Below are 14547 nucleotides of genomic sequence, written 5' to 3'. Positions count from 1 at the left end.
TGTTCCTATATTGGCTTTCCAGCAATAATTAATCATAATAATAATTTTAAAAAAAGCTGAGATGCTTCCCTCTGCCCTTATCCAAAGATCTATGGTCGTGAGACTCAGCCATCTCATAGTTTTCCCTGTACACAGGAGACCCCTCTTTCCCAGCAGCTGCTGTGGGCCAGGACTCCCTCACCCCCCAATCTCCTCCCAAGCTAGAACAAGGCAAATACGTATCACCCATATTGGCTTTGGACAGAGGACAGAGTGAGCTCCCCATCACCAGAGGCATTCAAGCCAAGACTGGACAGCCTTAATTTTTTACATGGTGCCTGCTGGGTAAAGAGAAACATGAAAACATGTTGGTTTGTGGTTGAGGGCATCACTCTTGGGTGGAGGTTCTGGCCAAAGCAGGGCGTCAATAGCAACAACCCAAATGTCCATCCATATGGCAGCAGTTAAATAAATGGCACATTCATCCAGTGGAATATTACACAGCTGTGAAAGAGAACAAGGAAGGCACTCACGTACTGAAGCAGAAACTGGGTTCAGATGCAAGTACGAAAGCAGGATTGAAAATACTGTTTAAAGATGTAGAGATTTACAAGAATACAGATGCAGGTTTGCTTGTCTTTGACGTTCAAGGAAAGGAAAACAGACTAACAGCAGTTATGGAGGTAGTGGGTGGGAATGGGGGGAGGGGGAGGACAAAAGCCTTTATAGGGTTTGGGAGATTTGAACTGTGTGAATATATTGTTTGTTCAGAAAAAAATTAAATATACTAATTTAGCTCCACGCCTATTGAAACGAACCTCAGTTCTTCATATACTCACCCCTACACCGCCCCTTGCCCCCACTCCCAGGACTAACCTGATTTTCCCCAACATTTCAGGCTCTATGTTGTTCACTCGACCTGGACTGCCCTCGCCTGTAGGGAAATCCAAGGTCCCCTTTCTACGTGCCCTCCCCCACACTGCTCCATTTGATTTTAATTTATTCAGCAAATCGGCACAAGGCTCATGGTCCTGGCCGACTGATCCTAAAGCTTTGTACTTCACCATCGCTCTGACTACGGGACTAGGGTCCTGGGGATTCCTGGTGACCCTGGGGGCTGGAGGGAGTCTGGCCCGTCCCCAGGACAGTTCCCAGGACCAGCTGGCATTTATGAGCACTGACCACGTGCCAGGCACTATTTTCTAGGTGCCTGATGTGTGGAGTCACCAACTTGTCTCCGTCTGCCCAAGACCTTCCTGGTTTGAAAACCGAGTGCCATGTCCCGGGAGCCCCCTCAGTCCCGTTCACAGCTCCTTCTGTCCTTTCAGCTTCTCTCCTGGGGCAGGTGCTATCATTATGCCCTTTTTAGAGATGGGAAAATCACGAACCAGGGATGTGCATTTGAGCCCAGGAAGCCCGATGCAGGAACCCAGGCTGCCACCATACCCAGCTGGGCTCGCCAGTCTTTCTATCTGTCAAAAGCATCACCCGGGAAGGCCTGGACCTGCTCCCACTCCTGGCTTGACTGAGAGGCAGGAGCCCCCAACCCCAGCCCCCTTCCTGGCCTCCAGGCTGCAAAGTTGTAGGAGGGGGAGTCGGGTCAGAATGGTGAGCTGCAGAGCCAGGAGGGAGGTGCCACCCAGCTGCCATCCCAGCAGGCACGTCTCAGCAGACTCCAGTCCTGCTGTCAGCATGGACCCCACCCCTAACCTTCAGTTATTCAGCTCCCTCTCCTCTGAGCCTTATTAGTTGGCCAGAGGGTTGGGGTCTCCCTTACTAGGGCTTCCTGGGGACTGGAACAGGTTCTGAGGGTGGCCAGGGACCACCCTCAGTGTCTGCTGAGCTCCATGCCCTCGGGGACTCTCAGACAACCCTGAGATGGGGGATTTGTATTTCTTCTACAAAAGGTGAAACAGGCTCAGAGAGGTTAAGTGACTTGCCTACAGTCACACAGCCAGCGAGACCCTGGGTTTCAAGCCTATTAGATGACCTCAAAAAGAGACACTTGATTTCTCATCTCTCCAGAGGTGAGCTTTGTGGGAGGGGATGCTGTGGGCAGTGCCTGCCTGGGGCTCAAGGACCTGCCAGTAAACCCATTTGACCCAAATGATGGGAAAGTAACACGAAATTATCCTGAAAGATAAAAATCCCTGGAGGAGGTTGCCTGGGGGGAGCCACAGGCACAGACCAACCAGCCCAGGAGCTAGTTCAGTGCCCTCTGCCTTTGGCCTCGAGACCTTGTGGGCAGCCTGTGGTCATGCTGGCATTCCAGGGGCCTGCTTGGCATGTGGGGAATGTCCCAGCAAAAGTCTTGGCCTTTGGAGATGCTCAGAAAAGGGAAGTGTTCCTCTACAGGGGTGGGGGTGGGCATCTGTAGGGAATATCCACGTTGACGGAGGAGGATGGAGAGCTGAGGTCCTAAAGGAGGAGGGCTGTAGCCAGTGTCGCCCCTTCCTGTGTGCCAGGCTCTGCGTCCAATGCAGTGGGGACCTGGAGGTGGGTATCAAGTGGGAGGCACGCTGGCCCCTGGGGCTGGAGACCTGGGTTCCGCCCCTCGGGCCTGTACTGCCTGAGCCGTAGCACGTCTCTGACCTGCTCGGTAAAAGGGCACACTGCTCACTCTATGCCTGGTGAACCTCACCAGAACCCTGTGCCTTCTGCATCCTCAGAGGGGACACACTGCCGCTTGTCTCAGCCACTACCACGGAGACCTATTTGGGCCAGCCCGGCTGGGTGCCTGGGCCACAGGGAAGGGTCTGGGTGGCTTTCAGGGCAGTGTCCTGGGAGGGAAGCCTCGGGGAACCGCAGCCCCCGCTCTGGAGGCTGCAAGGCCTGGGTTGGGTGAGTTGGGGTCCGCAGGCCCCTCCCCAGCTCCTGGCCTGCCCCCCACTCTTCCGCCCACAGGCCCTTGGAGGGTCCCCTCTCAGTTCCTTCAAGGCCCTGCTCTAAAGCCACCTCCTCTGAGGAGCTCCCGGGCCGCTCCGCCTAGTACTGATGTGCTCTGTGGTCTTGCGGTCTCTACCACAACCTCAAACCTGGCTCGGCCTTCCTCCCGGCTGGGCTTGGGGTGCGGGGCCTCCGAGGGGTCCCGTGCTCTGGGTGAGTCCTCAGGCTGCGGCGCTGCGAGGGCGAGGCCTTGGCATTGGCGGGGAGGGGGCGGCGGCCCGGGGAGGGGGCGGCGGCCCGAAGAGGGGACACTGCAGAGGCCGGCCGAGCAGGGAAGGCGGCGAGCCCAGCCCCCACCCGCGCCCCTCCGGGCCCCTGCGCGACTCAGTTCGCTCCCTGGGCCCCGGTGCCCCCTCCTCGGCGAGCCCCGGGGCGGGGCGGGGGCGGGACCTCGCGACGCTGACGTCACCCCGCCTATAAAAGGACTCGGTCTCGACGCGCCGGCTTTGTAAAGCGTTGCTGAGGGTGAGCGCACGGCCGCGGCAGCTGAACAAAGGAGCAGGGCGCCGCCGCGGGGACACGCCACCAACCTCCCGGGCCGCGCCGGCCTCCCGCCCGCCGCCACCATGACCGCCAACGGCACGGCCGAGGCCCTGCAGATCCAGTTCGGTCTCATTAACTGCAGCAACAAGTACCTGACGGCCGAGACGTTCGGGTTCAAGGTGAATGCGTCGGCCAGCAGCCTGAAGAAGAAGCAGATCTGGACGCTGGAACAGCCGCCCGACGAGGCGGGCAGCGCAGCCGTGTGCCTGCGCAGCCACCTGGGCCGCTACCTGGCGGCGGACAAGGATGGCAACGTGACCTGCGAACACGAGGTGCCCAGTGCCGACTGCCGCTTTCTCATCGTGGCGCACGACGACGGCCGCTGGTCGCTGCAGTCCGAGGCGCACCGGCGCTACTTTGGCGGCACCGAGGACCGCCTGTCGTGCTTCGCTCAGACCGTGTCGCCGGCCGAGAAGTGGAGCGTGCACATCGCCATGCACCCCCAGGTCACCATCTACAGCCTGGCCCGCAAGCGCTACGCGCACCTGAGCGCGCGGCCGGCCGACGAGATCGCAGTGGACCGCGACGTGCCCTGGGGCGTCGACTCGCTCATCACGCTGGCCTTCCAGGACCAGCGCTACAGCTTGCAGACGGCCGACCACCGCTTCCTGCGCCACGACGGGCGCCTAGTGGCGCACCCCGAGCCCGCCACCGGCTACACGCTCGAGTTCCGCTCCGGCAAGGTGGCCTTCCGCGACTGCGAAGGCCGCTACCTGGCGCCGTCGGGGCCCAGCGGCACGCTCAAGGCGGGCAAGGCCACCAAGGTGGGCAAGGACGAGCTCTTCGCCCTGGAGCAGAGCTGCGCCCAGGTCGTGCTGCAGGCAGCCAACGAGAGGAACGTGTCCACGCGCCAGGGTGAGTGGGGACGCCGTCCCCCGCCTCTCTGGGCCATGCACAAAGCGAACCCCACCCCAGTCCCCGCAGCCTCCCGCCCTTTCTCGCCCGCGGCGCCGCTGCAATCCCGAGCGACGCCCGGTGCGCCCCCGCTGGGCGCGCGGGCCACCCCACCCCGCCGCGGGACCTGCGCTGCGATCCCCGGGAAGGGGCGAGGGGTGGGGCTTTGCCCATCCTTGGGTGCCGCTGCATAACCCCCACTCCGCCTTGAGATTGGGGCTCCTAGGCCGCGCTTAGACGCCGCCCCTTGTGCCACCCTCCGAACCCTCGGCCTGATCTGGGTCCTCCCTACGCGCGCAGATCCCTCCCTCGCATCCGCGGGCCTAGCCCTTGGGGAGGGGACGCCCCTCGCCTGTTTCCTCGTGCCCCTCCCCCCGTCAGTGGGCCTTTGGCTCCATGGCGGAGGCGAGGGGTCGCAACAGGCACGGGGCGCGCCCCCGCTCCCTGAAGGCCGCCTTTCGCGGGCGGGATGGAAGTAGCCTTTGATCTTCGCAGGCTGCGCTTCCACCTCCCCTCCCTCCGGGCCTTTCTCCACCTCCGCTGGCTGCTGGGAGGGGTTGGCCTCTGCTGGAAGGGGGCGCCCAGAGTGTCTGCCCTTCCCCCCCCAGCCCCTCCTCCCGCGTCCGCCCCGCGCTCGAGGCCGCGGCCTTTGTGAGCAGGGGGGCGGGCTCGTCGACAGGGCCCTCCCTCGCCCCCTTTGTCCTGCTTCGTCTCTGCAGATGGGAAAACCAGATGCGGCCGGGCGGGGGAGGGAATCGACTTTCTGCGGGTCCCCCCCTGCTGAGGATCCCCCGCGCCGCCCCCAGGCCCAGTGCCCCGTCCGAAGCCGCCCCAGAAGGCGGCCTCCCTGCTCGCGCCCCGGCCCCGGGACGGCGTGGCGCGGATGGCAGCCCGCCAGGCACTCCGCCCTGCGCCCGCCGCGCGTCTCCTGGCCGGTACCCTCTGCTCTGCGGGAGACAGAGAGCGGTCTCAGCCTGAGCCCGGAGACCCCAGCCCGGCACCCTCGGGAAGCCCCCCTACCCTCGGTTGAACCCACCTCCAAGACTCCCGCCTGGAACAACTGGCTGCAACTCGATGCGTCCTCTCCCGGGGCCTCCCGCTGGCCTGGCCATTTCCTACCGGCCTGCGCGCCAGAAGTGAACCCTCCTCTTTCCGTTCTTAGATTCTCCCCCTAGGCGGCTTCTCTTCCTTCTGGCGCCCTCGCCCCTCCTTTGGGGGAACCTGTGGGTGTCTGGCTCCCCCAGCCGGGAAGTTGGACCCCAGCCTCTGGAGATAGCTGGATGGGAGCCGAGTCATTGCCCCGCCCCCCCCCCTTCCTCCTGACGGCCACCCTCCTGACTCGGCTCTGCCAAGGAGGTTGCAGCCCCGTGGCAGTTTCGTACCCGAGTGTGCTGATTGAAGCGGGCGGTATTTCTTCCATCCTACAGATGGGCAGGTTTAGGCCCAGAGAGGAGAAGCCATGTGCCCAAGATCACACAGCACGTAAGCAGCATGAAGAACTGGGTTTGACTCCAGAATGAGCTCTTATCTGGAGCCCCTGATGCCCCCCGGCCTCTGGGGCAGAGGCCCTCCCCTTTCCCGTCTCACACAGTACGAGGTGGGGCAGGACTCTCCACCTATTCAGCAAACACTGAGCCCCTACCAAGTGAGACATGCTGAGGCCTGAGTGGTGAGCACACGCGCATCTCCTGGATCCTTCCCTGCTGGGCCCAATGTTCTCGTTGGGACATGAGCAACATCCCGGAGGTGTCAAGCAAAGGTCTGGGGGTCCAGGAAGTACATGAGGGTCCCAGATTAGATGGGGGAGGTCCCTTTCTGAGGAGGACACTTGACCTGACCTGAGGATGAATAGAAGGTAGCATGTATCAGGTGTGTGGAACAGTGTTGCAGGTACAGGGCACGGCTTGTGCAAAGGCCCTGAGGCAGGAAGGAGCAGAAAGCCCAGTGTGGTTGTGAGGTTGGGGGGTGGGACTGGAACAGCCAGCAGGGCCACAGGGCTTCGGTTGGGTGCTCATCAATGCAGGCGTGCTCCACGCTTGCTGGGCTGCATCCAGCACCTGCCCTGGGGAAGGTGTGGCAGGAACGGGTGGCCCTGGCCCTAGCCCTTGGTGCCAGAAAGGAGCAGAGAGATCCTGGGGGTGTTTTTGGCAGGCACTGGTGAGCCTGGGCAGGTGTCCTCACCTTTCTAGTAAAGCTCGCTGGTGGTGTCATGGTGTGATTCAAGCTGATGGGGCAGGAGGAGCCGGAAATTGCACCAGGAGAGCTGCTGGCTCATCTGTGCGTTTAAAGGGAAGGGAGCTTTGGGAGCAAAGACTGGAGCTACATGGGCCTCAGATTTTGGGGTCCTCATTTCGTTCTGATGTTGGCTGACCTCGGGTCTTCTTTGTGGGGCGGAGGATGACCAGAGGACCTGGAGCCGGCATGGGCTTGGGGGCTGTGTCTGCAGAGGCCATTTTGGACAGGCCTGCGTGGCAAGGAGGCTTCAGCTGTGCTTCCGACACATGTTGGGAAACGCCAGCCAGGAAGGAGGAGCATCCTGGGTTTAGCGGGCTGGGGGAAGTGAATCATCCCTGTAAGCCTGCACAGGCCGGGCCTGGTGGGGGTGGGGTGCTCCCTGCTGAAGTTGCGGCCTGCTCTCTGGCCTCAGTTTCCCCATTTGTAAAGGGCTCGCCCAGGGCTGCCCTGGGCACATTCTTTTCGGCCAGTCTGTATTTCTGGGAGGAGGCCGTCACAGCCTACATTAGAGGCAGGGTCGGCCACAGGGAGTGGGGGTCCCAAGAGCTGATGTGACAAGGCAGATGGCACATGTCTATCCCAGGTCCTGGGAAGTGCTGTGGCTGTGACCACACAGTGAGGACATGGCTTGGGCAGGGATGGAGGATGGCAGGGCCACTGAGTGAGCAGTACTCATGCTACTTTGGAGCCTCACCTGCCCTGGGCTCCAGCCAGACCCTGGGCAGAGCCTCACCCCATTTCCCACCTGGTCTCACAGCCTCTTTGCATCTGGCCAGCTGTGCCCTGGGGACTCCATGCTCAGGAAGTGCCCAATCCCAGCCGCTCGAAGGTGAGGCTGGCTGGCTGAGAAAGGGCTGGTCAGGCTGGGCTTTGCAGGATGTGTAAGAGTTCTCCTGATGAGGCAGAGCATTTCAGGCCCAGGGAACAGCTTGTGTAAGGACGAAGCATGGATTTAAAGTGGTCAGGTAGTGGCAAGAGCTGACTGGGAAGAGGGGAGGTGAGGTGAGGCCACAGATGCTTCTGGGCCCCCTCCCTTAAACTGAATGGGGGTGGTGGAGAGTGCCTGATTTGAACAAGCCAGGGGAATATGCGGACTGCTAAGGCTGAGGGGGATGGGGACCATGGGGTGTGTTGACAGGGAGGGGGTGCCCCCTCCAAGCCACTGTACAGGATGGCTCAGAGGCTGGAGGTGGGGAGAGCCACGATGGAGGGGGGACATGCGGGGGCCCGGTGTCTCAGTTGTGCTCTCTGGAGCGGGTCGGGGGGGACATTGAGCCCCCGCATCTCCTGCCTCCTCAGGGCTCCTGTGGGCCTGTGACTCAGGTTTTCTGTGCTGCTGTTGATGAAAAGAAAAATCCTGAAGAAAACCCTGTTCCCATAGTAACCCAGCTCTAATTAGAGACTCCAAGGCCAAGTGGGGCCTTTCCCATCTGGGCAGGGCCTTGGAGCCAGGAGGGACCCCACTGGAGTGGGGAGGGGATACTCTCCCCACCCCTTCCTATTGCGGGCGGAAGACCTGGTGTCTACTTGGCAATGGGCTGCTAAATCCCTTCCATCTCAGACCGGGCCCTTTTGACAGGCAGAGAGGGAAACTGAGGCTGGGCGGGGGAGGCACTCAAGGGCGCCTGGCCCTGGCTTTGCGTACCTTGCGGGCTGGCCTAGGCCTGTTTATCAAACCAGTTCCAGGACTGGACACACCCAGGCGGGACGGGGTCTGAGTGGCTGAGCAGGTGGTGGTTGTCGTGTGGCCCTGGGGAGGTACCCGCCTCCCTTTGCATAGCCTCCCTTTGTTCCTCGAAATAACTCTGTGGAATTGCCGGGAGGAGTCAAGCCGGATGGCTGTCCGCTGGAGCGCAGGGCTGGCTAAGCTCTCAGGAACCAAAGTCTCATTGAAAAGGAGCCCCTGCACTTGCTGTGTTTGTCCTCGGGCAGGCTGGCCAGCGCCTTGTTCACTGGCAAGGCTCTGTTATGTCAGGTAGGCTGGTCAGTGCTAGAGATCTGACTGCCATTCGGGGCCCTTCCCTGCCCGCTTTGCCCCTCTTTCTGGGGAGCCCTCTCTGTCTTTTCTGCTGCTGAGGTGTGCCCGGTGGGGCTTCTCCTCGTCAGTTCTTTCCTTCCCATCAGCCGGCCTGCCACGTGTTGGGTAGGTGGTGCCATGTGGCTGGGCAGGCTGGGGCTGGCAGCTCTGCAGCAGTGGGGTGGGGCAGGTCGGCTGGGTGAGGTCTGAGCAAGGATGGACCCCAGCCCCCCATTGTGCTCCTGGGTGTGGCCTTAGGTGGTCGTCCTCTGGGTGGCTCGGGCACCCAGAAGGCCCAGCCCCTGCTGATCCTCGCCCCGTGCTTCACTGGGGCGTGATGGTGGATCGAGCTCACCTCTACCCCCGGCTCCTCAGTAGTCAGCAGATCCCTGACACTGTGGCTGAGGGGACCCAGGGGGCCTGGAGGGTCAAGCCCAGGCGTTGTGAGGGTCTGCTTCAGAGTGACCCGTGGAGGTCCCATCCACCAGTCCACAGAGGGGAGGGAGGGTTGGGGGAGAGGGCATGGCAGGAGGCCCAAGTTTGCCCATCTCTCCTCCTGAGAGCCCTGGACCCCTAGCTTTCTCTCTGGGTGACCTTGGGCAAGGGCACCACCTCTCTGCCTCATTTTCCTTTGTGATGGGGTGGCGCTGACATGGGACACGAGACCTGGTTAGCATGGGGCTGACACCTTTCAGGCCCTCTGGGTGGTGGCTGGAGAACTAAGAATGGGTCCTGGGGGAGGGCCTGGGGGTGCTCAGACCCCAGGCTCTGCCACACGCCAGCCTCATCTCATCCAAAAGGACACCTGCCGCCCGCCACTGATCCCGGCTTCATAAAGTCCTCAAGGCCCAACTCACCCTGCTGCGGAGGCTCTTAGGATCCATGGCGCTTGGGGATGTGAACTTGTTGGGACCAAAGATCCCACTTCAGGTTTTACCTGGAGGAGTCCATACGGATGTGCAAAACGACATGGCTGCAGCTTGTGGGAGCAAAACGCCGAAGCCGCCCCCTTCACAGACGATTTAGGGACATGGAAACGTGTAAAGGTGTTAGGCAGATCATTTGCAAATCGAGGTCTGTAGCATGCGTGCACTTGAAGGTCAAGAAAATGCATATGTGAGTGCACGGGGAAAAGGCTAGGAGTGTGTGGTCACCTGCCGTTCACAGGGGCATTCTGGGGGTGTGGTGGGCATGGGGGTGTGTGTGAATTCGCTTTTATGAGTTTTCTAAATTCCCTGAAGGGAACGTGTGCTATGACTCTCTTGACTTTTACACGTATACAGAAGCAGGAAGGATATCATGAACTATCATACACCGATTCCCCCAGCTGCGATATTCTGCCACACTAGCTCCCTGTCCCTTTGTTCATTGCTTCTGGTTGTACTTAATGCAAATCCCTGACATCAGGGCACTTCATCTCAAAATGTTTGCGTGTATCCCTAAAAAACAAGGCCATTTTCTTACCTAATGACAACATGATTAACAATAATTAATCCATGCTCTCTAATCCTGGACCATGTTGAGAGTCTCCCAGTTGGTTCTACAATATCTTTTTGCATTTGGTTTGTTGGAAGGTATTACTTCTGTAATCAGAGAACGTGATGTGTAAATGGACCTAGCTGGCCTTGGCCCTTGACTTGTCCTGCCTGGGATCCTGGGTTCCGCCCTCTGATGTGAAGGCCGAGGGGTCTGAGCCGCACTGTGGGGTCTCAGCAGCCCCCCGCTGTGCTGGTGTGTGCGGGCAGGGCTGAGGGTCAGCCAGCACTGGGGGGGGCGTGGGGGTCCCTGTACTAGCTGGAGGCTCTCCCCGCAGGTATGGACCTGTCGGCCAATCAGGACGAAGAGACCGACCAAGAGACTTTCCAGCTGGAGATCGACCGCGAAACCAAAAAGTGCGCCTTCCGCACCCACTCGGGCAAGTACTGGACGCTGACGGCCACCGGGGGTGTGCAGTCCACTGCCTCCACCAAGTGAGTGCCCCACTGCCCGCCTGTCACTGCCCGCGCTCGCCCAGGCTGGCCTTCCTGTGGGGCGGCCTCGCCTGACCCTGTCCCGCCACCCCCAGGGATGCCAGCTGCTACTTTGACATTGAGTGGCGTGATCGGAGGATCATACTGCGCGCGTCCAATGGCAAGTTTGTGACGGCCAAGAAGAACGGCCAGCTGGCTGCCTCGGTGGAGACAGCAGGTAGCCACCTGGGGGCATTCCTCAAGCCCTTGTTCCCTGGAGGGTCTAACTGTATGCCGTGGTCACTTACGAGCCCCACCCGAAGCCTGCCCTGTGCTGGGCATCCTCCCAAACTGGCACCACCCTGCCTCACCCTAGGGCTGGAGTGCTGTGTGACCCCAGACTCCCGCTCTCCCTCTCTGAGCCACACCCTGGGTGTCACACCCCCAACCCCATGAGGCTCACTTCTTTTCCACCTCCTGGGGCAGGGGACTCGGAGCTCTTCCTCATGAAGCTGATCAACCGCCCCATCATCGTGTTCCGTGGGGAGCACGGCTTCATTGGCTGCCGCAAGGTCACGGGCACCCTGGACGCCAACCGCTCCAACTACGATGTCTTCCAGCTGGAGTTCAGAGACGGCGCCTACAACATCAAAGGCAGGTTCTCCTGTGGGCAGTGCCGGGTGGGGCCCCCTGGGCTCAGGGGGCCAGTGTTGGACACAGAGAGCAAACCCCTGCCCCACTTGAGCCTGGCTTTGGGGTTCGGCTTGGCCACCCTGTGATGTGGCTTGGGCCAGGCCCCATCTGGCCACCAGAGGCTCTAGGCTGGGGGGTAGCCCCTTCCCCTCTTGTCTGTACAGGAGGGAGATGTCCGGCCCACCCCAGATAGAGCTAGAGAGGGAGACGGGATTCTGGAAAGGCTGGGCAGGGGAGGGGTCACACACGAGTTATGGGACCAAAATTCTGGTGGGAGGCGGGGGAAGGGACTCCAGTCCAGCATGGGCCGGAGGCTTGGGTGGATGTAACAGACCCCACCCCCATTCTGGAAGCCGTGATTGGAGGGTGGGGAGCAGAGCCCAGGCAGGGCCTGACGGGGCCTCCCCTTGCCCCTGCTCCAGACTCCACAGGCAAGTACTGGATGGTGGGCAACGACTCCTCCGTCACCAGCAGCAGCGACAGCCCTGTGGACTTCTTCTTCGAGTTCTGTGACTACAACAAGGTGGCCATCAAGGTGGGCGGGCACTACCTGAAGGGGGACCACGCGGGGGTCCTGAAGGCCTGCGCTGACACCATCGACCCCACCACGCTGTGGGAGTACTAGGGCCCCGCCGCCGGCATCCCCCTCCCCACCCTGCCCAACCCGCCCTGCTAACTCTCTTCTCCAGGTGGGCTCTGCTGTGGGTGGCGAGCCCCTTGCCTTTCAAACTGGAAACCCAGAGCAAACGGTGCCCTCACCTGTTGTCCCACGTGGCCTCCCCTGGGCAGGTCAGAGGCTGTGACCTGGTCCTTGGAGGGATTTCACATCCCTCTGCCCTCTCTTCTCTGCCCTGGGCGAGGCTGGAACTTCTTTCTTCTGACCTCAGACAACTCTGAGCCTTATTTCCCCGAAGAGGCCGAGGAGGAGTGGGGGGCTGGGAGGCCTTCCCGAGCTCCTGGGAGCGGCGGGGTGTGTAACTGGAATCTCCTGTCCCCTCCTGAACCTCCCCCTCCCCCATTTCCCAGGAGCCAAGCTCTTGCCCCAGGCCTGTTAGTGGCCCCCCTGGGGCGCCGTCCCTGCGTGGTCGGGAGGACAGCTGGTGGACAGGACGGGGCTGGCTCCAGGCCCCTGTGAGTGGAGCAGGCCTGGTTTGATGGCCGCCCGGGCCTGGTCACTGCACACACATCCTGCTGTGGTCCGGGGGTCCTGCTCCTGTCTCTTTTCTTTCACTCTGGCCTGACTGGAAGCAGAAAATGACCAAATCAGTAACTTTCTTTTTTCAGTGAAATGTTATTGCTGGAGGAACCCCAGGCAAGCCTGGTTGTAGCCATGAGTGGTCTTCAGGGGGTCTTGGTGGGGGGGGTGGTCTTGATACCGCATCTCCGGGCCTCAGTGCCCTCTGCCCACTAGTGGTGGGGTAGGCGGGGCGCCTCCCCGAATCCAGAACCTGCCTCCACCTTCCCAGGGGGCTCTCACCGGCCCCCTCCCTCCCATGTGCCTGGGCCCCAGGCCTGTGTCCCCACCTGGTGGTGCTGGGCCCTTCACCGCCTCAGCCAGGGCCCCTGGTATGATCGGTGCTCCTCTTCTGACTGGACTCCCGGGTCTCGGCGGGATGAAGCTGGGCGTTGCCCTCAGCCGGGAGCCCCGTGGAAGCCCCTGGTCCCTGGCTCGTAGCCCCGCCCCTGCCACTCCCCTTCCCCTGTGGTCAGCATCCACCATGCATCTCACTCTGGGTGTCTTGGTCTTTTATTTTTTGTAAGTGTCATTTGTATAACTCTAAATGCCCATGATAGTAGCTTCAGACTGGAAAGAGCAAAATAAAGTTAACACAAGTCTGCACCCCTGAGGTTGTGTGTGTGTGTGTGTTGGGGATGAAGGCAGGTGGGAGTGGTGGGCCTGGGAACCCTCCTGCTGCAGGTTTCGGAGTTAGAGGTCAGGCCCACACAAACCAGCAGAGCGAACTTCCTCCTGCCTTGGCAGGTATGCCTTGATTAGATCTTGGAGGTACGGGGCCTGGGTGCCCCTTTTCCATACTTCAAGGGGCCTTGTGTGCATCCATCCATACCCCAACACAGCAGGCTTGGGCCCCTTGGGACCTGGATGTGCTGTCTGGGAGCCCTCGGAGGACAGGCCCGGGTAGAGGTGGGCACAGGCCCTGGGAAAAGTCAGCTGGATGAGCTAAGCTTGGAGTCCAGGGTGGGTGTCTTCATCAGAACAGGACCCCTAGGCCCAGCTTGGGGAGGAAGGGAGGCACTTCTCTATTTGGCAGATAAGAAGCTGAGGAAGTTTCCAACCTCGAGGGGGGACCTGGGTCCTGAGCCCACCTTGCGGTCGTGGCCCCTGGCAGACCTCCAGGTGGCCAGCCCTGCAGGGACTCCAGAGAGGCAGGCGCTGGGTTGGGCCCTTCTGTGCAGTATCACGTTACCCAGAGCATAGCTGTTCCCATCTTACAGGGGAGGAGACTGAGGTTGAGTATCAAGGCACAGCTTTGAGGGTGGAACGGGGCGCCCCATGGGCGTCCAATAAGTAGGCGGTGATTGAAGATGGACTTGGGCGTGTGGCCGTCTTGCGGGGGCAGCGGGACCAGCGGGACCAGAGGGGCCTGAGCTGTCAGCAGAAGCGCTGATTGGCTGCTGATGACGAAACTGGGATGCCTGCGCTCTGATTGGTGGTCCCTGGGGGCGGGAGCCTCGAGATTGACAAGCACAGATGGCGGCTACAAAGGGACGTTGGGCTCTCAGCGGGGTCCTGGCGGCCAACCCTCCACCACTGTTAAAGCCAGGCTGGAAGCCAGAAAAGTCTCAGTGACGTGGAAGGGAACAGATGAGTTCTCCGGAGCCAAGCTCCTCCAGACTGTAGGGATGGGGATGCACTGGAAGGGGCTCAGGGAGGGGTCCCCAGTTGGGCAGTTGAGCGAGGTTGAGCGAGGTGGTTCCCTGCGGTTCCCGGGGTGGGGGCCTGCCCAGGAGCAGGAATGACCTGTCCCGGAATGATGCCAGGCACCCCTCCCCGCATCCTCCCAGCCAGGCCCAGGCACTGATTCTGAATTCCACGCGTTCTGCAAAAATGGGCGCAGAGCAAGTGGCTGCGCGTTACAGGGGCTGTTTATTACCCCCCACACACACACCCCGCGAATGAGGCGCAAAGGCTGGTGGGGGAAGTGATCACACCTAGGGAGGAGGGGAACCTAACCCAATACTAGGGACAGGAAGGGCAACCAGGGCAAGGGAACCGCACAAGCAAAAGTCATGTGGGAGGAACCTTGGGGCGGCGCCTGGTTGGGTCCCGGA

General features: G+C 61.1%; 1 protein-coding gene across 1 annotated transcript; it reads left to right on the top strand.

The window, feature by feature from the left end:
- Nucleotides 1-3370: 3370 nt before the first annotated feature.
- FSCN1 (fascin actin-bundling protein 1) lies at nucleotides 3371-13101 on the top strand. Its single transcript, XM_036826071.1, has 5 exons — nucleotides 3371-4323; nucleotides 10428-10584; nucleotides 10680-10801; nucleotides 11050-11217; nucleotides 11679-13101. Exons 1-5 carry the CDS (start codon nucleotides 3492-3494, stop codon nucleotides 11879-11881), a joined length of 1482 nt encoding a protein of 493 aa, XP_036681966.1. The 5' UTR covers nucleotides 3371-3491; the 3' UTR covers nucleotides 11882-13101.
- The last annotated feature ends 1446 nt before the right edge of the window (nucleotides 13102-14547 follow it).

Source organism: Balaenoptera musculus, chromosome 15 (assembly GCF_009873245.2).
Source record: "Balaenoptera musculus isolate JJ_BM4_2016_0621 chromosome 15, mBalMus1.pri.v3, whole genome shotgun sequence".
NCBI classification, from domain to species: domain Eukaryota; kingdom Metazoa; phylum Chordata; class Mammalia; order Artiodactyla; family Balaenopteridae; genus Balaenoptera; species Balaenoptera musculus.
The sequence above is the reverse complement of the archived record's forward strand: the minus strand, read 5'-3'. Positions and strand labels throughout refer to the sequence as shown.